At 45.5% G+C, this 24,508-nt stretch overlaps 1 protein-coding gene across 1 annotated transcript in view; it reads left to right on the plus strand.

Annotated features, from left to right (window-relative positions):
- The window catches only part of EIF2S3 (eukaryotic translation initiation factor 2 subunit gamma), a 1,527,509-nt gene that overhangs the window by 1,416,589 nt on the left and 86,412 nt on the right, over positions 1-24,508 (plus strand). Inside the window, exon 13 of the mRNA XM_044071831.1 lies at positions 1,322-1,494. Within this exon, the coding sequence (XP_043927766.1) occupies positions 1,322-1,494 (173 nt within the window). The remainder of the gene's footprint in view (positions 1-1,321; positions 1,495-24,508) is intronic.

The following is a 24,508-nucleotide window of genomic DNA, read 5'->3' on the forward strand; positions in this document are numbered from 1 at the left end:
GTCTAATTTATGTTGGCATACAGGGTGGGCCTGTCTCTAAGCAGACAGTGTCTAAATGGATAGCCAGTTGCATCAGCTTTTTTTACAGGAGAAGTGGATGGCTCTTAGAGGAGTTGGTCATAGAGTACTCTACTAGTACAGCAGCAGCCATAGTAGTCCTGAGTAATCAGCTCATAGTTAGCTGTGAGGTAGCCATATAGAGTGCAATACCCATTTTCTAGACATTACAAGTTAGACCGTCAGTAAGCAGGACAGGTTTTGCCCCAGCTGTCCTCCAGGGTCTGCTGTGATGTCATCTGTTGCTTTAGCACTTTTACAACAGTGTCCCTACAATGACCACAGTGCTGCTTTGTTATTGCTGTGTGAGTATATAAACTATGTGTAAATGTTCAAGTAAGTAGTATTGTGTTTGCGCCCACTCTTACTCACTTTTTACTAAGAGCTTCTCATCCTCACCCATGAGAGTGTAGGGGGCTAGAGGTGGTGGGACAATTTTACTTGAAGTAAGGTCAGTGCTCCATTATGTCATTCAAGGGACCCTCCTCCAAGTGCATCCAGCAGTGTCCTGGACAATCCCAGTCCAGAAGGTCTTGACTCAAAGAGAAAGTGATGGGGCACACCTGTTAGTGGCGGTCATGCCAAAAACAATTAAAGTGAAGGGGCTCCTCTGTCATACAGCAGTCTGTCGTTTGATGCTCTGGTTAGGAGAGGAATCTAGTTTCCTTTCTGGAGAGGTCTGGAATTCAGACTGGCAGGTGCTCCTGTGAATAACTCCCAGGAGGAATGAAGCATGCAACAGTGAACGCTTACTCTCTCCTTTGAAGAATGATCACTAAAACAGTAAGGATACCCCCATCACCCTAAGAATATTGTAACTGTTTTATTTGGCTATTACACATGGATTTTTTGCAGTAATTACAATATTTTTTTTCTATACAAAAATTAGTGAACTACAAATCTTAGTGAGGTCCAGAAGAATGAGAAAAGGTTCTTAAGGGATGCTACATATGTAAAAGCAGCTTGCACACTAAATGAGGTTCTGTTAAATGCCTGGCACAAGATCAGCATAGGCTTCATAGGGATATGAGCACAGCTGATGAAAATCACTGGGTAGAAAAGATCACATCGCCAGATAAGCCCAGATGTTATGACATTTGCTGTTAAGCACCTTACACGCAACTGTGCGTACATTAGAGTTACTTTCTGAACAGAGTAAAGGATGATGCAGTGCTTGTGCACTTAATGAGTTTTTAGAGCTGTATAGGAAAATTATGATTATAGTGTGGTCTAGTATGTAACTTTTTTTTCCTTTTATTTGCAGGTGCAAAAATTATCAAAGAATGAGGTACTAATGGTGAATATAGGCTCTTTGTCTACTGGAGGTAGAGTAAGTGCTGTGAAGGCCGACTTGGCAAAGATTGTGCTTACTAACCCTGTGTGCACAGAAGTGGGAGAAAAAATTGCACTGAGTCGTAGAGTAGAAAAACACTGGCGGTAAGAAGACAAACCTTAACTAGTTTGAAATATACAATGTATAATAGAAATGTAGATAAATTAACAATGGTTAGTAATATGGTGGAAGAAATTTTTTTCATCTGTTTTGATTGAAGCAATTTCTTTGTATGTTCTTGCTCAGATTGCTTGGGATGACTGTTTTGGTTTAAACTAAAGTCTGTGTTTATCATGAGTTAAGTATTTTTTATTGGCTTATATTAAAAGCGAGGGAGCTGTGGTATGAGGAGCGAGACCCAGGCACCACTTTGAAGCTCTGTTGTTGTGTAAGGACCAAGATTCTGGATTTCTGGCAAGAGTTTCTGGGTTGGATTTCAGCTTTGTGAGGTCATCTCCTTGTACTTTCTCTGTGTTGATGTCCTCCTTTTCTCATGTTGCAATATTCCACATCTTTGGGTTATCCTCTGCTAGCTACCCGTACATCCAGCCAGTATACAAAAGCTTGTAGCCACTCCTAGGTACATGGAACGTCTGACATTGGCCGAGGGAGCTTAGGCCATAAAAGAGACGTCTGCGTATACCTTTACCCAGAACTTCTCTGCCGCCAGTCATATGTCTGCTCTTCTGCCGTCCCTGCCTTTGGATCTTCAAATTAAAAGATAAGAACCCAGTTGAGGTCGTTTTTTTCTGTTTCTTTTGGGTCACTGCATGCCTGTTTAAGTTTGTCATCCAGGAAAGGAAAGTCCAGGTGCAGACATCAGATCCCCCATTAAGACGCCTACGAGCTCTGTCTTTTCTGCTAAGGCCATACACACAACCATCAAACCTGTGCAGTCTGTCAGGCCGTCGTACCTAAGACACACTGCATTTGTTTACACCTCTTAATATTTACCTAGAAAACCAGCATCTTAAACGCTTGGTGCTAGCGATGGAGGGCCCATCTGGTCAGACCATAGCGCCACCTAAAGAGGGGCAAAGTTTCCAGGCCTGAACCTGCTGCTGCACCTCCTCCACCCAACGTCCTGCCTGTGGCCAACATTAACCTGGAGGAACATTTGGAATTTGCTGAAATGGGTATAGTGGGTACTGTTTGGGAGGCCACAGAACCTAGGGCAAAAAGCACTTCCATGGAAGTCTTGTAGAAGTAAACTGCCATTAACGAGGAGAAACCTAATCTCTTTACAGTCCAGGTGAGGTCTTCCTCTGCTTCCATCAAACAGAATCTAGGCCCGCCTTAGCTCTTACTTACTAGGCCTTCCCTAAAAAAAAAAAAAAAAAAAAGCAGCAAGACTAAACAGGCTTCCCTTCCTGCAGAAAAGCCAACAGGCCGAACGCCTACAGGCCTTTTCCCAGAGCCTATTTAATGCTTTTATGGCCCTAACCCCTGCTATGCCTGCTTCTTCACCGGCTCTTCCTCCTTTCCTTAGTCCCAGGCCTCAGGTTGATGACACTGTGCAACCTGAAGCTGAAAATTCCTCAGACTCCTCTTTGGAGGATTCTGTTTCCTGTGTGTCCCAGATGCCCTGCCCTCTGGAGTATGCTTCCCCAGAGGAGGACTCTGCTTGGGTGAGACTATCTCAAAAATGAGAGAATATTTTAAGTGAGATTCCTCTGAAATGTCCGAGCTCCAAAAATGATATGAGCTGTTGCACATGGATACTCCTGCTCCTTCTGCCATTCCTCCAGTTTTTCCAGCCTTCTTGGATGCTTTCAGTGCAACCTGTGTGAATCCAGATTCCCAACCACCTGCCCTTCGAAGGCCTGGCAGATTGTTATATAAAGTCCCTGAAGGGGCTAAATTCCTGATTAAATGCCCTGTTGCAGACACTGGCGCACTCAGTCTCTGCAGATAAACCATCCAGATTGCTTCCCTCCACCTCTGTCCTTCCCACATACATTGGAGCGCATTGGTAAAAAGTTTACACATCAGCTGCTTTGACCTTTAGGGCAGTAAATTACCAGACACATGTCCATTTATGCCTTGGCCATTTTGGCTGAGGTCACTAAACTTTTGACTGACCTCCCTGATTCACCTGCCAAGGCTCAAATATCTAACCTCATCTCATTGTCTTCTCAAGTCCCAAGACTTTCAGGTAGATGCAGCTATGATGCTGCAGAAGCCTCTGCCAGATCAGCATTTTCTGCTTCAGTTCTTAGAAAATACTCATGGTGAAGACTACAGCCCTTACCTGATATTAGGACCAAACTCCTGGACGTTCCTCTGGATAACTCTGCTCTTTTTGGGCTAAAGTGGCTGAGCTATTCAAGACCCTTCAACAAAAGGGGAAGGAACTCCAGGACCCCAAACACTCGTTCATCTCCCACATCCCAAGTTTCATAGAAAATACCCCCACCAAAACCCAGTTCATTAGAAAATCTGCTCCAACCCACCCACCCCCCCCATACCAAGAAGCAACAGACTCCTTCCAAGACTGCTCAGACTCCCGCCCAAAAACCTCAGTTTCAAGATAGTGCAGGTAGTCTGCGACTACCTGCCTTTGCTGTCCACACCCCCAAACTCCAGTCCTCTGTCCCTAAGGCTCGCTCACCGTCTCCAAGCTTGGCAAAGCATTACCACAGACAAGTGGGTCCTGCCCGTTATCAAAAAGAGTTATTTTCATAATCTGGATCATCCCTCCTTCTTGAAGAGGCATCCCACAGCCTCCCAAAGACCAGTTTTCCATTTCATCCAGTCATAGACTCCTTCCTTTCTCAAGGATCCATACAACCCGTTCCCATGACAGAACAGGGAAAGGGCTTTTACTCCAGACTCTTCCTAGTACCAAGGAAAGATGGACCATGGGGACCTGTCTTGGATGTCTCTCACCCCAACCTTTTCTTACAAGTACCCTCCTTCCGTATGCTTACACTACAGACCCATTTTCCCTTGGTAATGCCGAAGAGATTTTTAGCCACATTGGACATAAAGGATGCCTACCTACACATCCCTATAAGGCCCAACTACAGGAAATGCTTATGTTTTTTCTGTGGGTTCCTCACATTTTCAGTTCTCTGCCTTGCCCTTTGGACTCTCTACAACTCCAAGGGTGTTTGCCAAGTGTCTGGCTGTAGTTATTGCGTATTGTAGGGTCCAAGGGATTCAAATATTTCCATACCTGGACGACCTCCTGACAAAGGCAAAATGTTCCACATCTCTTCACCACCAACTGCACAAAGTTCTCATTTCTACAGGCACTGGGATTCAGCATCAGTTACCCCAAGTCCAACCTAAATCCCTCCCCCAAGTTTTCCTGGGGTGTAGAATAAGGACAGATGCTGCCATTAGAGCATTCCTTCTACCCCAAAAGGTGGAAAACCTAAAGTAGTTACCTGTCCTGTGTCCTCCCCGCCACTGCTATGACAGCCAGACAGTACCTCAGGTTACTGGGTCATATGGCTTCCTCTATCCCAATGCTGCCGTTGGCAAGACTCCACATGAGAAAATTGCAGTGGAAACTGAGGTCAATATGGACCCAACATTCACACCCCTAGGACTTTAATGTTCCCTTTCTTCCCTGACTGAGGAAGGAGAACTGGTGGTTGGAGCAAATCACAATCAACCCGGGACTTTCCCCCAGTTCAGGAGATGTAAACAGATGCCTCAGATTTGGTCTGGGGAGCTGCTTTAGACAGCCTGAGAGTGCAGGGTACCTGGTCAGACACCTTCAGGTGGGAGCACATCAACATCAGGGAAATGAGAGCAGTCTTATTCGCCTTGAGGGGCTTTCTACATATCCTGAAAGAAGGGCCCTTAAACTGTTCTCGGACAACACTACAATTCTATGGTATATGAGCAAACGGGGGGAGCAAAATCCTACTTGCTATGCAGAATTGCACTCCAAGCCTGGAAACTGACGGCCCAGCGAGGAATCTCCCTGCAGGTAGTTTATATCCCTTCAGCACAGAACATTCAGGCAGACACCCTCATCAGGTCCATGTCACAATCCCACGAATGGATGCTTCACAGGGATGTGTTCCTGGACATTGTCCACACGTGGGGTACACCACAAATATATCAGTTTGCCTCCCCTCTGAACTGACAACTGCCACTATTTTGTACCAGGCTTCCCTGCCGCCTAGCAAGGCCATTGGGCGTCTTTTCAGTCTCTTGGAAGGGGATGTTTCTCTATGCACCCCCTCCCACTTCGCACTCCTTCAAAAAAATCCTACTGAAAATCCAGTGGGACAAACCAAAAATCTTGTTGGTGACCACCTTTTGGCCAAGATAGCATTGGTTCCCCCTCCTTCTGCATTTAGTTAGGGGCAATCATCACACATTACCCCACAGTGGACCTTCTCACACAGGACAAGGGATCCCCAATCCATCCCCACCTGGAATCTCTGAACCTAATCCTGTGGATGATAGAATCTTGATCCCTTACAGACATCTTTACAGTGAGGACATGCTAACAGTCCTGCAGGAGGCCAGAAAACCGAATACTAGGAGATCAGCTCCTGTTAAGCCGGACAGGTACTACAGGGTGCCTGATTGACATAAATTCCTTTACAAAAACCCTGCTGCTGACCCAGAAACTATTTCTCAGGGTCCGAAAGGGGTCAAGGCAAAAAACCCTACCCCCTCCGACAGGGATTCTAGGGCATTAGACAGATGGGGAAAAAAGATTTACACCTCTGCTACCTTGGCTTTAAGGGCTTTAAATTGTCAGTTTCATATGCTCAAATATCAGCAATATATTATGTCACGGCTTAAACAGAAAATGTTGATAAATTCTGAAGGTGCAGAAAACAAAGAAATGCAGGATTTTATTGCATGCAGCTGAGCAAGTTGGAAAGCATACTTTGCAATGTGGTTTTGATTCTTTGGAGGCCTCCTGCAGGGCCACTGTCATGGGCTCTGTCATTAGGAGGCATGCTTGGTTAAAGGAACAAAATTTACCAGATCATGTTAAAGTAAAATTATTAGATGCTCCATTACAGCATGATACTTTGTTTGTTGGTAAAGTAGAAGAGGTGTTAAAGAAAATGGAGGACAAAGCTAAATCTATGCAAACAGTCAAGGATTGTCTCACAGGTACAGCCTCCAAGATTTAGCAGACACTGGCCTACAAAGAATTGGTCCTTTCCAATGTCAGACAGACCACAAAGGGGCAGACACAGATGCCCAAGAGGCAGATCCCAGCCCCAAGGTTCATACAGGTCTAAACAGTGGGGTGCTTCTACCTCCAAAAGTGGAGAAGACAAATCACAGCCTTACAGGAAACAGTCCCAATGACTTCCCCCTGCCTGCGCCAAGCACTTATCTTCTGGCAGCACCTTTAGGGGGAAAACTAGCACTTTTTTCTCAAAATTGGCAAATAACCCAGAACAAATGGGTCTTAGACATAGTGTCACAGGGCTACAAGTTTCACTTTCATACTCTGCCAAGGGCAAACGGTTGGCCAGACCTACCAAAAAACAATGGGCAGAGGCACAAAAACAAGTCTCATCCCTCATGGACATGAGGGCCATTCAACAAGTACCAGAACAAGAGCAGGGACAAGGATTTTATTCAAGACTGTTCTTGGTACCCAGAAAGGACAAAGCCTGGAGACCAATACTATCCATTCCAAACACGTATTTGGATATACCAAAATTCAAAATGTTGACCTTATAGTAGCTTCTGACCATGCTGGGCAAGAAGGCTTGGCTTGTGACTTTAGACCTAAAAGAGGCATACCTGCATGTCCCAATCAGACAAACACGCAGAAGATACCTCAGATTCAAAGCTGGCTCAATGCACTACCAATTCTCTGCACTGCCCTTTGGCTTATCTACTGCGCCCAGGGTTTTCATAAAGTGCCTGGCACCAGTAATTGCATTCTGCAGACAGAGGAATACAAATATATCCTTACTTGGACGACTGCCTCATACAAGCAGAGAACAAGGACATTCTACTACAGCATCTGGCGTTTGTAAAGAGATTACTACCATGCCTAGGGTACACAGTCAACGAACAGAAATCAAAACTAGTACCCTCTCAAGAGATATAATATTCCTGGGTGCAAGCTTAAATACAGCTGCCCAGATGGCTTATTTCACGCCAGACAAACAAAGGCAACTGACTACCTATTTCAAACTCTTGGCAACAAAGGCCCAGTTATCTGCAAGACAAATTCTGCAGGCTTTGGGCTTCATGGCATCCTCCATTCTACTAATTCCATATGCAAGCCTGCATATGAGTAAACTTCAGTGGTACCTAAAAAGTGTTAGGACTCAGCATTGCCGCAGCCTGGAAACAGTAATTACTCCGATTCCCTGCCTGCAACAGGAGTTTCGATGGTGGGCGAGGGCCTGTCACCAGAACAAGAGGCAGCCATTCACCTTACCCCCAGCCAGGCAGACATTGACAACGAATGCATTAGATTATGCCTGGGGGGCACACATGGCAGGAAGATGTATTCAAGGCACATGGTCCGCTAACCAAATGCATCTACATATCAATCAAAAAGAGATGCTAGCTGTTCAGAATGCTCTTTCAGCCCTCAAGGACCTACTTTGTCCAGGACAATTACTGATAGACAGTCCAATACCATGGTCATGTGGTATATAAACAAGCAGGGAGGCACTCATTCTAACCCCCTCTGCAGACTAGCCATGACTTTGTGGGACACAGCATTGACTTGCCAAGTACATCTGCAGGCACAATTCCTGCCAGGAAAGATAAATACTGTGGCAGACGAACTAAGCAGAAACCTCATGGATCCCCACAAGTGGAAATTGGATCCACAAGTCTTCAACATAACAAAGTAATGGGGATACCCGGACATAGACCTATTTGCCTCTCCTCACAACTGCCAACTAAAGAGATTCTGCACAAGGACTTATCACAGACAAGCATGGAAAGTGGATGCCCTATCTTACAGCTGAAAAAACTTAAAAGTATATGCCTTTCCTCCCCAAGGTACTCCTAAAGGTCAGACAAGAGAAGCCTAAAATGATACCGATTGCCCCATACTGACCCCGCCAGCACTGGTATCCAATCCTAAGGGACTTATCTCAATGCCCAGCCTGGACCTTACCTGAAATACCTCACCTACTGTCCCAACAAAACAATTGGATCCTGCACAGCCAACTCAAGACCTTAAATCTGGCAGCATGGTGGATAATGTAGTCATACAAAATGCACCTCTCACTAAAGCGGTGATGGATGTCATTTTGGAGGCCAGGAGGCCTAGTGCTAGAAAATCTTATGCTGGAAAATGAAGAGATTCTGTGCCTGGAACCAGGCACAAGAAATTGACACAGCAGTACCAAATATTCCTCAGATTTTGCAATACTTAACTGAGATGCTGGACAAAGGCCTATCCTTTTCATCAATTAAAATTCATGCATCTGCCATTTCGGCTCATTACAATACAGAGCCACCAATATTTTCTCATCCTTTAAGGCAATACCTCAGAGGAGCCAAAATCTTAAGGCCTCCAAGGAGATCACCAATACCTGCATGGGACCTCAATTATGTTTTGGAAAAACTCACTCTGCCCCCTTTTGAGCCAGCCGCTACAGCTGATATAAAGCTTTTATATCGGAAAACAGCTCTGCTCCTAGCAATAACCACTGCAAGACGAGTCTCAGAGCTACAGACACTCATGGCTGTGGAACCTTTTATCATTTTTTTATCCAGACAGGGTTTCTCTGAGGACAAACTCGACATTTATGCCTAAGATAGTGTCCAGTGTGGCCCTTACTTAACCAAACTGTTCATCTGCCTACTTTTTATCCAAACCCACAGAATAAGGGGGAGGGAATTCTGCATTCTTTGGACATACACAGACAGCTACGCTTCTACTTGAACAGAACCAAAGCTTTCAAGAAAGACTGAGCAACTACTAGTGGCATATGCTGCAGGATCACAAGGAAATATCTCAAAGCAGACTATTTCAAAAGTGGATAGGTCACTGCATTTGTTTCTGCTATTCACAACATGGCAAGCCAGTGCATAAGGGCATTAGGCCACATTCAACCAGAGCAGCAGCCACTTCTGCAGCCTTCCTCAGGGGAGTACCAACCAAAGACATTTTAGAGGCTGCTACCTGGAGTTCAGTGCACACCTTTACAAAGCACTATCATTTACCCACTCTACTCTAAATCCAGGGCAGGCTTTGCCACTGCAGTTCTGCAGGGCCTCATAGCTGCTCCTAATGCTATTTAGCTCCAGCCTCCCAACCATAGCTTTGGGATTCAACTCAAGTGTAATGACTGCAGCAGTAAAACATGAAGAACATAGTACAGTTGTGTACACTTACCATAAATGTAGATGTTAGTGTGTGTTCACTGTTGCAGTCCAGGTTACCCACCCACCATCCCCCATCTCTTTTTGCTGGAACTTAGCTGCACTTCTCTAATCTATACAACCTATGTGGTGTATTTGCTTGTAGATGAAGGTATAATATATTTTGGTGCATGAATGTTTGTTGGCATTTTTTTAGCCTTCCCTTTTGGGGCACCTGACATCTGGGGCAAGAAAAACTGAAGAAAATGGCATCTGCTGCATCTTTTATGCCCCTGGCGCACTGACGTCAGGGAAGAGGCGACAGCAGCCGACGCCGGACCTAGACTTTGGAATTCAGGCCGACTGAGGGTAGCCTACCAGCAGGATAGCCCAAGTGTAATGACTGCAACAGTGAATACACTCGAACATCTACATTTATGGTAAGTGTATACAACTGTACTTTACAGAACCAGCACCTGAATAAGAAGCCTTTTCCCAGAGCTTATTCAGAGCCTTCCAGGCCCTGCAGTATCAGGTGCCCCAACCAACCCTACCTCCTGTGCAGACCTTAGAGGAGTCAGAGGAAGAACTCTTCTGCTGAATCCCTTGACTTACTTTTCTCAAATTGAGTCCCCCAAGGACTTTACTACTCCTAATGAGGAGGACACCATTAGTCCCGATTCTCCTGGGGAAGAGTTCTCCTTTGGGGACACCATTACATTTATGAAAGAGCATATTAAATGGCAGCTCTCTGATGTTTCTGAGACTAATAAAAGGTATTTTGAACTGCTGCAGGTGGACCAGCCTTCTCCATATGCAGTCCCTCCTCTGCTTCCAGCCTTTCATGATGCTTTTCAGGCTTGCATCTCAGACACCAGATTCTCTGCCCGCAGCATCAAAACATCTTGATAGATTTTATAAGGTCCCCCAGGATGCACAGTTCTTGTTCAAGAACCCTCCTGCAGACCCTACAGGTAAGGATAGCAAATTCATGAATAGACAGGGGAAGAAAATGTATACCTCTTCCACACTAGCCATTAGAGCTATTAACTATCAAACCCAGATGGCCAAGTTTGTGCTAGATACCCTGTCCAAGGCACCTACATTAATGCCAGATGTGCCAGATTTTCCTGCCAAGTCCCAGCTCTCTGCCCTGCTCTCTACTGCTTTTCAGGTGACCAAGCAGTCCATCAAGTGCAGATGCTCTTCGTGTTTCACTATTGCAGTCATCACATTTGGGATATCTGCCTGCAGGTAGCCCTCAGGCAGCGTGAATACCAGAGTCTTGGGATTTCTGCGTCGGATGCTGTCGCTTCTTCGATGACGTCAGGTTGTCAGAGGTATAAAATAAGCAGCCAGCGCCATTACATCAGCTTTTCTTGCTGTGCCGTGTCTGAAGCAGAAGCAATTCATAAGTGCCGGTCAGCCGCTACCTAAAATTTTCGTTTTTTTTTTTGAATTTCATACCTGAAGTCTTATAAAAGATAAGTACCCCATTGGGGATCCTTTTTTCTTGCTCTAACCAATGTCCAAAAAAATTAATAGTCATGCCTATGGAAAGCAAATACCTCAGAGATTTTCATTCTTACTGTGTCGCCTGTTTAGGACCAGACCACGACATTCCTCACCGTCTCTATTGTGCCTTGTTCAATACCCAAACTATTCATCGTTGTGCTATTTTTGTCACTAAATTCTTTCGCTCTCATTCTTTGTATTCTGAAATGGCTTCTATAAGTCATCAGACTACCGATCTTCCAAAAAAAGTAAGGATAAAGACAGACGCATAGGTCCAAAACTGCCGACGACGCTTCCGTTAAGCTAGTCCGCTGGTAATCAGTGAAGCACTTTCGCAGCCCCTGATACCAGCTTCTACAGATTCGCAGGCCTCTACTGACACCCATTCAGAGTCCGGTATGGCGCGAGATGCCTCTTCGACTATGGGAACCCGCAGATGTCTCTACCTTGGATGCGTCCGGAGCCGCTGTGCAGGCACCGGCTTCTGAGGGTGTATTCAGGCCTTCAGATTTTCATATTAAACCGGCAACTTCATTTCAAACCAAAAATACCGAATTTCTCAGACCCAGAGTTCGCACTACACCTAGGAAACCGACCACCAAAGCGCATTCTCAGGCCCACATGCCTCAGAAACAAGTGCTTAGAATGGCTGTAGATCTTATTACTTTAATTAGGGGAAGCCAGCCTTCCCCCTCAGACCAAGAACTGATTTTCCTTCTGATTCTTCAGATCTTGAGTCTGTTGACTCTGATCCTTCTGATTACCAGGACATACCCTTATGTACCTATGAGGATTCTGATGCAGAGGATTCCATTCCCTCTGCTTCCCCACCAGAAGATTTTTCTTTTGGTGAAACCCTGCATACCCTTAGAGAGCATTTCCGCTGGGAGTGCCAAGACTACCCACAGTCCAAAAAGAGACTCAGGGAATTTTTAAACTTGCCTCAGCATAGGCCTCTAGCTATACCTCCTGTTCTGGAAATTGTTGAAATCTTCTTGGAATCCATCCTTACTCCTGATACTTTGCCTCCAGCTCCCAGAAAACCTGACAGGTACTACAGAGTACCTGACTCCCACAAATTCCTCTTTAAGAATCCTACTACAGATCCAGAGACCATTTCCCAGGGACCTAAAGGCATTAAGGCTACAACAGCCAAAAACCCTACCCCTTCGGACAGGGACTCTAAGGCTTTAGACAGATGGGGTAAGAAGGTATACACCTCTGCTACTCATGCCATCAGGGCTTTAAATTGCCAATTTCATATGTTAAAGTATCAGCAACATATTATGGAGCTAATTAAACCGAAAATTATGTTGATTCCTGATTGTACAGAACATAAAGATTTACAAGAGTTAATGCATTCTGCTAACCAAGTTGGAAAACATACATTGCAATGTGGTTTTGATGTCTTAGAAGCATCTTGCAGGGCTGCTGTCACTGGGTCTGTTCTTAGAAGGCATGCTTGGCTTAAGGAACAAACCTTGCCAGACCATGTCAAATCAAAATTACTAGATGCACCATTAAACCAAGAACACCAGTTTAGCAGTAAAGCAGAAGTCACCCTAAAAAAGATGGAGAAAAAGCTAAATCCATGCAAACGGTTAGATTTCCTACAGGTACAGCCACCTAGATTCAGCAGGCATTGGCCTTCTAACAACTGGTCCTTTCCAGTCCCTCCCAGACCTTCAGTCCAAACCCAGGGGCTGCAGACCACCAAGATTACAGTCTCAGGGTATGCACAGATGTAAGCAATGGAGTGCTCCCACCTCTAAAACAGGGAGTAGTAAGCCACCATCCTATGGTAAAATCTTGCAGTAACTTATCCTTAACTCCACCAAACCTTCCCCAAGTACTTGCACCCTTAGGAGGAAAGCTTGCCCTGCATGTAAAAACTGGGAGTACATCACCTAGGATAGATGGGCTTTGAACATTGTATCCCAGGTATACAGATTCTACTTCCACTCACTGCCAACCCCAAGCGGATGTCCAGACACCCCCCCCCCCAAAAAAAAACAGTGGGTAGAGGCCCAAAAGCAAGTACTTTCTCTTCTCAGTATCAAGACTATTCAACCTGCCCCAGCAGAGCAAAGGGGACAATGTTTTTACTCCAGACTGTTTTTTTTGAATTTCAAAGTCTAGGTCCGGCGTCGGTTGCTGTCACTTTCTTTCCTGACGTCAGTGAGGCAGGGGTATATGACACAGCCAACGCCATTTTCTTCAGTCTTTTTTGCCACGCAGTGCCCGAAGCAGAAGCAGTTCGCAAGTGCCGGTCGGCCAGCTCCTGAATTTACGAAAAATTGGAAACCGAAGTCTTCTTTAAAGCTAAGTACCCCGTTGGGGAAACTTTTCTTGCCTCAGACCGATGTCAGAAAAAGTTAACAATTGTATTTCTTGTGGGAAGCAAATACCGCATAAGGATTTCCATTCCCTCTGCATACCTTGTTTAGGCCCAGACCACGACGTCTCAGGCTGTCGCTTTTGCGCTACTTTCAATAAACGCACTATTAAGCGTCGGGCGGAGTTCGCCCAACACCTTTTTGGTAAAGCCTTTGATTATAAAATGTCGTCGGAGACTCCGACTACCGTTTTGTCCAAAAAACGCAAGGGCAAGGACCGACACGCGAGGTCCGCGGTCTCCACTGACACCACGCCAAAACCGGCTACACGTGGTCCGGTTCTCAGCGAGACGCCTATGCAGTCCCTGACTACCGACGACACTTCTTTGGCGGTGTCTTCTGTAACCAAGACCGCTGGTACCTCGGCCCATACCCAGACTACAACCACCGAAGCCACTGTGAGCATTGAGCCTCCTAATGTGGACAGGTCCACTTCCACCCATGGTGTCTTTAGACCCTCATCTTCCTTTTCCATTAAGGCCTTTACTAAGTCCATATCAGCCAGGCATCCCAAGAGGCCTGTTGCACAGGGCCCATCTCCAGGCCCCATGCCTAAAAAGCAGATGCTTAAAATGGCTGAGGATTTAATTACTCTTATCAGGGGTTCCCAACCCCCTCCGGACAAGAGACCCAGAGTGGAGAAAGATTCTCCCTCTTCTGATCAGGGCTCCATTTTTTTCAGAACATTCTGATGTAGAGGAACACTCTTACTCCCCTTTTGAAGATTCTGATGCAGAGCAGTCCATTCCTTCTATATCTCCTCCAGAGGATTTTTCTTTTGGGGAAACCTTGCACACCTTGAGGGAACACTTCCATTGGGAAGGCCAAGACTTTTCTGATTCCAAGAAAAGACTTAGGGAATTTCTTTTGTTACCTCAACACAGACCTCTGGCGATACCTCCTGTCTTGGACATACTTGATGATGTTTATTCGGAGGCTTGCCTTAATCCGGATTCCCTGCCTCTTGCCCCAGTCAAGCCTGATAGGTACTACAGAGTTCCTAATTCCCACCAGTTTCTTTACAAAAGCCATAATGCTGACCCTGAAACCATTTCTCAAGGCCCCAAGGGAATGAAGGTCTCTACTAATAAGAATCCACTACCTTCCGAAAGAGAGTCAAGATCCTTAGAAAGGTGGGGGAAAAAAGTATATACCTCGGCCACCCTAGCCTTGAGGGCCTTAAATTGTCAGTTTCATATGCTTAAATATCAGCAGTTTCTGTTATCACAATTAAGAAATAAAATGTGTCAACCTGAACAACCAGATTTGAAGGAGTTGCAGGATATGATGCATAGTGCAGAACAAGTGGGTAAACAAACCTTACAATGTGGCTGTGATGCCCTAGAGGCCTCAAGTAGAACTGCTGTTACAGGATCAGTCATTCGTAGACATGCCTGGCTTAGGGAACAAATCTTGCCTGATCATGTGAAAGCTAAACTACTAGATGCTCCTTTACAAAAGGATGTGCTATTTGGTACTAATGCTGAGGAGATACTACGGAAAATGGAAGAAAAAGCCAAATCTATGCAAACTGTCAAAGCTTTTCTACAGGTTCAACCACCACGTTTTAGCAGAAATTGGCCTTCTAAAACTGGTCCTTTCCAGCCACGGACAAGCCCCAAAGAGGTAGATACAGGCACAAGGGGCAGAGGACAATCACAAGGATCATATAGAGGCAGGCAATGGCAAACTCCAGCACCAAGAGGTGGCGAAGACAGTGCACAACAATACAGGAAACAAACCCAATGACTTCCTCCTTTCCATGCCAAGCAAGTCTCAGCTGGCAGCACCCGTGGGAGGAAAGCTGGCATTATTTACAAGAAATTGGCATATTGTCACAACAGACAAATGGATCCTGGACGTTACAAACAGAGGCTACAGATTTCATTTTCACACTCTTCCAAAAATGAGAGGCATGCCAAACCTGCCACACAATCAAAGGGCAGAGGCACAACTACAAATTTCAAAGCTCATAGACATGAAAGCTATTCAAGAGGTACCTACTCACGAACAAGGTCAAGGTTTTTATTCCAGGCTATTTCTGGTACCAAGGAAAGGAACTGACTGGAGACCCATTTTGGACTTATCCATCCTAAACACATTCTTACTCGTACCAAAATTCAAGATGCTCACATTACAGCAGCTTCTTCCCATGCTGGGCAAGGAGTTTTGGCTGGTAACATTGGACCTCAAGGAGGCATACCTGCATGTCCCAGTCAGGCAAAGCTGCAGAAGGTATCTCAGATTTATTGCAGGTTCAATTCACTATCAATTCTCTGCATTGCCCTTTGACTTATCTACTGCGTCCAGAGTATTCACGAAATGCCTGGCATCAGTAATTGCCTACTGCAGACTTCAAGGGATACAAATTTACCCTTATTTGGATGACTGCCTGATCCAAGCGGACAGCAAGCACATACTTCTGGAACATCTGGCTTATGTAACACGGTTACTGAATTCCCTGGGATACACAGTCAACAAAGAGAAATCCAGGCTAACACCATCTCAGAAAATAACTTTCCTGGGTGCCAACTTGGACACAAACACCCAAATGGCCTATCTTACGCCAGAAAAACAGGGGCAACTAACTCAGTACTTCAAAATACTAGCAAATTGTACCAGGCTTACTGCAAGGAAAATCCTGCAGGCTCTGGGCTTCATGGCATCTTGCATTCTTTTAATCCCATGTGCAAAGTTGCTTATAAGGAAACTTCAATGGTACCTAAAAAACCTATGGTCTCAACACAGCCACAGTTTGGAAACAATAATACCAATAATTCCATGTTTGCAAAAGGAATTTCTATGGTGGGCCCAAGCATGTCAAACAAACACAGGTCTCCCATTCTGCAAGCCTCAAGCAAATCAAGTCATCACAACAGATGCCTCAGATTACGCCTGGGGGGGCGCACATGACAGACAGGTGCATTCAGGGCAAATGGTCCCAAAAGGAAAAGCACCTTCACATCAATCAGAAAGAAATGCTAGCAGTGATAAATGCAATTACAGCTTTCAAGGACCTCCTGCATCCAGGACAATTATTGATAAGAACAGACAACACCACAGTAATGTGGTACATAAACAAACAAGGAGGAACACATTCATACCCCTGTGCAGACTAGCCATGACACTTTGGAACTTGGCTCTGGAATGGCAAATCGAACTTCAGGCACAGTACTTGCCAGGTTTGGAAAACACGCTGGCAGGCAATCTAAGCAGAAATATGACAGATCCACACGAATGGAAGTTGCATCCTCAAGTGTTTACAAAGATAATCCAAGCATGGGGGAGGCCAGACATAGATCTCTTCACCTCCCACAGGAATCATCAATTGGAAAAGTTCTGTTCAAGGACCTTTCATCCAAAGGCCTGGAGAGTGGACGCCCTTTCATTCAGATGGACAGTTTACGCTTTCCCACCTCTGCCTCTTCTGCCCAAGGTACTCTTGAAAGCAAGAGCAGACAGACCGAAGATGATACTGATTGCTCCAGACTGGCCAAGACAACACTGGTACCCACTCCTGAGGAGCCTAACACATACTCCTCCCTGGTTCCTACCTCTAATACCTCTTCTGCTGACTCAGCACAGCTACAAAACTCTTCACAGTCAGCTGAAAACACTCGCTGCATGAAAAATTCCTTAACACCACAACAGACCCTACTCCCCAAAGAGGTGCAGGATGTCATTTTGGAGGCCAGAAGGCCATCTACTAGAAAGGCTTACTCCGCAAAATGGAAACGGTTTTGCTCTTGGAATGAGAAAAAAGGCCAGGACCCTAGAAAACTGAATTTGCCTCAGGTATTACAGTATCTAGCTGAGCTGCTGAACAGTGGACTTTCATTTTCCTCCATAAAAATCCATGCCTCAGCCATTTCTGCAGAATTCAACACTGATCCACCCTTATTCTCTCACCCACTCTTAAGACAGTTCCTCAGAGGGGCTAAGAATATAAGACCTCCAAGGAAACAACCAATTCCAGCCTGGGATCTTAATTGCATTCTAGAAAAATTAACATTGCCTCCGTTTGAACCAGCTGCCTCAACAGATTTGCAATGTTTGTCCTGGAAAACAGCCTTCCTTCTGGCCCTTACCTCAGCTCGTAGGGTTTCGGAACTACAAGCCCTCATGGCTGTGCAGCCCTTTCTCATCTTCCATCAGGACAGGGTTTCCCTTCGAACCAACCCGTCATTTATGCCTAAAGTGGTATCCAGGGTAGCTTTAAATCAAGCCATACACTTACCTACCTTTTACCCCAATCCTCAAAACAAAGGGGAAAGGCTGCTACACTCCTTAGACATCCATAGACAGCTACGTTATTATTTGGACAGAACAAAGCCTTTCAGGAAATCAGAACAACTTTTTGTGTCCTATGCTGTGGGAGCTCAAGGGAAGCCAGTTACCAAACAGACAATTTCAAAATGGATAGGCCACTGCATACGGTTTTGTTACTCCTATCATGGAAAATATGTCCCTACAGGCATGAGATCCCACTCCACCAGGGCCACAGCTACCTCTACAGCCTTCCTCAGAGGGGTTCCTACCAAAGATATTTTGGAGGCAGCCACTTGGAGTTCTGTGCATACCTTCACAAAACACTATCACCTGCCTTTATATTCCAAAACTAGAGCAGGCTTTGCCACTGCTGTGTTGCAGGGCATTCTGGCTCATCCCAGTTCCACCTAGTGCCTACCACCCTGTGCGTAGCTTTGGGATTCTACCCATCTGTGATTACTGCAGCTGTATGCATGATGAACATAGTACAGTTTTGTACCTACCATAAATGTAGATGTTCGAGTGCTAATACAGCTGCAGTACAGTTTTCCCTCCCTCCTTCCCCTCTTGGTAAAGGCCTAGGGCCTAACCCCTCTTCATACAACCTGATTAGGTTATCCTTCTATGGTATATTTGCTTGCAACTACTGATTTTTGATTATATTGCATTGCATGTATATAAATATAATTTATGTATTGCCTTCCTTCTGGGGGCACCTGACATCTGGGGCAAGAAAGACTGAAGAAAATGGCGTCGGCTGTGTCTTATATACCCCTGCCTCACTGACGTCAGGAAAGAAAGTGACAGCAACCGACGCCGGACCTAGACTTTGGAATTCGGCCGACCGAGGACCCGCCTGACGGCAGAAAACCCCATCTGTGATTACTGCAGCTGTATTACCACTCGAGCATCTACATTTATGGTAGGTACAAAACTGTACTTTTTTGGTTCCCAGAAAAGAAAACTCTTGGTGCCCTATCCTGGATCTGTCTGTTCTCAACACTTTCTTGGTGGTTCCAAGGTTCAAAATGCTTACTCTCCAACAGCTGCTTCCTGTGATAGCCAAGGACTCCTGACTAACCACCCTAGACTTAAAAAAGCTTATCTGCACATCCCCATAAGGGAATCTTACAGGAAATGTCTACTTTTCAGAGCAGGATCTATGCACTATCAGTTCTCTACACTTCCCTTTGGCATTATCTTATTCACAAAATGCCGAGCTCCAGCCTTTGCATATTGCAGGCAGAGAAAAATCCAAATTTACCCATACTTGGACGATTGCCTGATTACTTCAGCACCTGACATTTGTAGAGAGACTTCTAACTTCACTGGGGTACACCAACTAAAAGAAATCACATCAGGTACCCAGCCAACAGATTGTATTCCTGGGATCAAGCTTGAACACAACTTCCCAGATGGCATTCCTCACTCCAGAAAAACAAATTTATTTGACAAACTAGTTCAATCTACTGGCCACCAAAACCCAGCTATCTACAAGAAAAATACTGCAAGCCCTAGGGTTCATGGCCTCTTGCATTCTACTAATTCCGTATGCAAGACTGCATATGACGAAACTTCAATGGTACTTAAAAAGTCTCTGCTGTAAACATTGATTCCTATCATTCCTTGCCTAAGGGCAGAGGCCTGCTACCACAACAAAGGACTCCCTTTCACTCAACCCCCTGCTGCCCAAACCCTAACAACAGACGTATCTGACTATGCATGGGGGGCTCACATGGCAGGACAGTGTATTCAGGGCAAATGGAGCCCAAAGCAAATGCACCTGCATATCAATTAAAAAGAAATGTTAGCTGTACAGAATGCTCGGACAGCCTTCAAATTCCTGATTCTTTCAGGGCAACTGTTTATAAAGACAGACAGCACCGCAATTATGTGGTACATAAACAAGCAGGGGGGAACCCAATGTTTATCGTGTTTCACTGTTGCAGTCCTAACCAATGGGTTATCCAGCTCCCGGTAGCCCTCGATCGGCCAGAATACCAAAGGTAAGTAAATATGACATCGGCTGTCGTTGGTTGTAAAGGACGGCAAGATACAAAAGGGGGCAGCCGACGTCAGTTCCTCAGTCTTCCTTGCCGCAGAGCCTGAAGCAGAAGCATTTTTTGCATGAGTGCTGGTTGGCAGTTTACCTTTTTGGTTTCCAACTACAAAGTTGAAGTCAACTGCAGCGAAGTACCCCATTGGGGATCCTCTTTTCTTGCCTTAACTAATGTCAGAAAAGGTTAATAATTGTCTTACCTGTGGAAAGCAGATTCCCCATAGAGATTTTCATTCCTCTTGTATTTGTTTAGGCCTTGACCACGACGTTCCTTATTGTGATCTCTGTGCTTCCTTTAATCAGCGTACTATTCATCTGGCTAAGCTTTTAGCTAAACATTTTGTAGTTTGGCTTACGTTTGTCGGTATGACGTCCGCTGGTCTTCAGCCTTCGGATATCCCTAAAGAAGCATAAGGATAAGGACCACAACAGGCTTCAGAGGGCCAAGTCTTTGGATGACAAGTTGGTCATCAGTCCTGCGGTAGCCAGTCAGGTGCCTTTGCAGCCCCTGTAGCCTGCGGATTTTTAACCGCAGGCCTCGTTTGAGACCATTTCAAAGCCCCCTAGGCCTCCAGTTTCCATTTTGTTTTTTTGACCTTCTGCCTGTCGCCTCTTTAGCTGGATTCTGAACCGCTAAGCTGATCCTGGTGTCCGAGGCCCCTCTGTTCTTCGTTCGGACAGCAAGCTCATACCGACAACCTCTGCTGCGACTTTGGCGGTTGCTAGGCCTCCCGAGTCCTTCAGACTTGCAGGTAAATCTTCCAGTTGTAAGCCTGTGAAAAAGCAGGCTCCAGTTTCCTCTCGTTCCCCTCAATCCCAATTGGTTAAAATGGCTAATGACCTTTTGACTCTTATTAGGGGTTCGCAGCCTCCTCCTTCTACAAGGGGTACGGATGTCTCTCCTGAGGCTTTGTCTTATGCTGGTTCTGATACTTCTATCATTTCTGCTGTTAAAGAAGTTTCTGAGGTTTTTTTTTCTTCTTTTGAGGATTCAGCTCAAGTGGAATCCATTCTTTCTGCTTCTCCTCCAAAGGATTTCTCTTTTGGTGATGCTTTGAATACTCTCAGGGAGCATTTTAAATGGGAAAGTCAGGATTATCTCCAATCTAAGAAAAGGATTATGGAGTTTTTGTATTTGCCTCAGCATAAGCCTTTGGCTAGTCCCCCAGTGTTGGAAGTGGTGGTTGATGTTTTTCTGGAAAATTCCTTGACTCCAAATTCGGTTCCTCTTGCTCCCAGGAAACCTGACAGGTACTATAGAGTCCCCGATTCTCATTTGTGTTTTTTCAGGAATCCGTTGGCTGATCCAGAGGTTATTTTATCAAGGCCCTAAAGGAGTTAAGGCCACTGTTACCAAAAATCATGTTCCTTCCGACCAGGGGATCTAGGAACCTAGATAGGTGGGGTAAAAAAGTTTATACCTCTGCCGCTCTTGCTATTAGGTCTACTAATTGTCTTTTTCATATGCTTAAGTACGAGCAACACACCTTGGAGGCTATTAAGTCTAGGATTGCAAGTGTGCCTCTTTTGGCAGAGAGTAAGGATATGCATGATTTGCTGAATTCTGCCAGACTTGTCAAACATTCATTACATTGTGGTTTTGACATTCTAGAAGCCTCCTGCATGGCTACAGCTACTGGATCTGTTATTAGGAGGCACGCTTGGCTCAGGGAACAGCCCCTCCCAGAGCCTGTCAAGGTTAAGCTTTTAGATGTACCGTTGCATAAGGACAGTCTTTTTAGCAGCAAAGCAGAGGAAGTGCTCAAGAAGATGGAGGATAAGGCCAAGTCTATGCAAACAGACTTTCTGCAAGTTCAACCTCCTCGTTTTAGCAGGAATTACCCTTATAAGAGTTGAATGTTTCTTGATACTAGCAAATAGAACCGTTCCAGGACTAGAGGTTACAAGTCTTCTAGGGGGCAGGTGGCTACCCCTCAAAGATCTAAGCATTGACATGCTTCCACTTCCAAGGCGGGAAGTTCTAAGCCTGCATCTCAGTCCAAACATTCTCAATGACTCTGTCCAACTTCTGCCTGTTCTTACTTGCCCGGAGAGTCCTTTAGGGGAAAGGTTGGCCTTTTTTGCAAATCTTTGGGCCACCATCACAGACGACAAATGGATACTCAGAACTGTATCCCTAGGACACAGGTTTTCTTTCCACACCTTTCCGGTACCCAAAGGATTCCTGGACACACCTCCAAACCAAAGGGCGGAAGTAGAAAAGCCAAGTTTGTCTCTGTTACATCTGGGAGCAATAGAATCAGTTCCTGCTCAGCAGATGGGCCAGGGTTTCTATTCCAGACTTTTCTTAGTTCCAAAAAAAGAAGGGACCTGGCGTCCTATCCTAGATCTATCCATTCTGAACTCTTGGTAATTCCAAAATTCAAAATGCTCACTCTGCATCATTTGCTGCCAATGTTAGAAAAGGACTCCTGGCTGGTAACTTTGGATCTCAAAGAAGCTTATCTGCACATCCCTGTCAGGGAAAGTTGCAGGCAATTCCTTCATTTCAGAGTGGACAAGCAACATTAGCAATTCTCTGCGCTGCCCTTTGTGAAAACTCTGGGAGCAGTAGATAAGCCAAAGTGCCTGGCTCCAGTCATTGCTTTGTCCAGGCAGAAGAAAATTCAGATTTATCCATACTTGGACGACTGTCTAATTCAAGCAAATTATCGGGAACAGCTGTTAAAGTATCTAGAATTTGTAAAGACTCTTCTATCTTCCCTGGGTTACACTCTCAATGAGGAAAAATCAAAAATTGTACCATCCAAGGAGATAACATTCCTGGGAGCGAGTCTGAACACAGCCACCCAGATGATGCATCTCACCCAAGAGAAGGCAACTCTTTCAGTTTACTTCAAGGATTTAGCAAGCCTTTCCCAGCTCCCTGCAAGGAAATACCTGCAGGCTCTGGGATTTTTGACCTCTTGCATTCTCATGATTCCATATGCAAGACTGCATATGAGGAAATTACAATGGTACCTCAAGAACCTTTGGTGTCAACGCACACAGGACCTGGATATAATTCCTCTGCTTCCATGTCTGCAGACAGAGTTTCTATGGTGGGCGACAGCTTGTCTACAAAACAAAGGCATGCCTTTTCTCCCACCCCTGCCACTCAAATTCTTAACACAGACACATCGGACTACCCCTGGGGAGCTCACCTGGGCAGATGCATACAGGGACGTTGGAATACCCAGCAGATACACCTGCACATAAACCTAAAGGAGTTGATAGTTCAGCAGGCCTTACTAGCTTTCAGGCATCTACTTTCTCCAGGAACTCTGCTTATCAAAACACACAACACCACAGTCATGTGGTATGTCAACAAGCAGGGAGGGACTCATTCTTACCCCCTGTGCAGGCAGGGCATGAATCTCTCTGGTCCATAGCAGCATCCTTGGGCCGGCATCTCTTAGCTCAATTTCTTCCAGGGAGGCTCAGTGTTTTGGCAGACCAGTTGAGCAGAGAGACCCTGGATCCTCACGAGTAGCAACTGAACAGAGCAGTCTTTTACAGCATCATTCCGTGTTGGGGCACTCCTCAGGTGGATCTTTTCTCCTCCCCAGATGACCATCCTTTACCTCTTTTTTTTGCACCAGACAGCATCACAGCACAGCCTGGAGAGTGGATGCTCTGTCCTTCCCTTGGTCGCTGCTGTCAGTTTGCCTTCCCTCCTCTTCACAGAGTATTATTGAAGATCAGGGACGAAAGACCAAGGACTATTCTCATAGCACCAGACTGGCCCAGACAGCATTGGTATCCACTGCTTCGCAGTATCTCCCAATTTCCTCCTTGGCGTCTTCCTCTGAAGCCAGATCTTTTGGTTCAGGAAGGGGGAAACATTCTACATCCTCATCTTCAGTCACTCCATTTGGCAGCATGGCTCACTGTAGGAATCAATCCTTTTCTTCCCTTTCCCAGCAGGTGGTTAATGTATTCGGGATGCCAGAATGCCTAGCACTAGGAAGTCCTACGCTGACAAGTGGGAAAGATTCTCTGGATGCAGGCTAGAGGGGTACCTTCTTCTCCGCCTACCCTTCCTCTGATCCGGGAATATCTGGCTGATTTGCTTAAGAGTGTTTTCTTTTTCCTCTTTCAAGATCCATGCTTCAGCCATTTCTGCTCATTGTTCTTTTGAGCAACCCATTTTCTCTCCTTCCCTGATGAAAATGTTTCTCAGAGGTGCTTGCAACTTAAAACCTCCCAGAAGGGCACCTACTCCAGCCTGGGATCTTAATTTTGTTCTAGAGAAACTCACTATTCCTCCTTTTGAGCCAGCTGCCACTGCAGATTTAAAGTTTCTCTCTTGGAAGATGGCCTTCCTCTTGGCTATAACTTAAGCAAGGAGGGTTTCGGAGCTGCAAGCTTTGATGGCTGTTGAGCCTTTTCTTATTTTCCATGCAGAGCGGGTCTCTCTGAGAAACAGCCCTTCCTTTATGCCTAAGGTGGTTTCTAGCCTGACTCTTAATCAGTCCATACACCTTCCTACTTTCTTTCCTAATCCTCGAAATAGAGGTGAAAGGATCCTGCATTCTCTTGATGTGCACAGACAGCTCAGGTTTTACCTGGACAGGACTAAAGACCTTTGGAAATCGGCACAGT

This window comes from Protopterus annectens, chromosome 5.part0, assembly GCF_019279795.1.
Source record: "Protopterus annectens isolate FY-2018-M chromosome 5.part0, PAN1.0, whole genome shotgun sequence".
Lineage (NCBI taxonomy): Eukaryota > Metazoa > Chordata > Ceratodontiformes > Protopteridae > Protopterus > Protopterus annectens.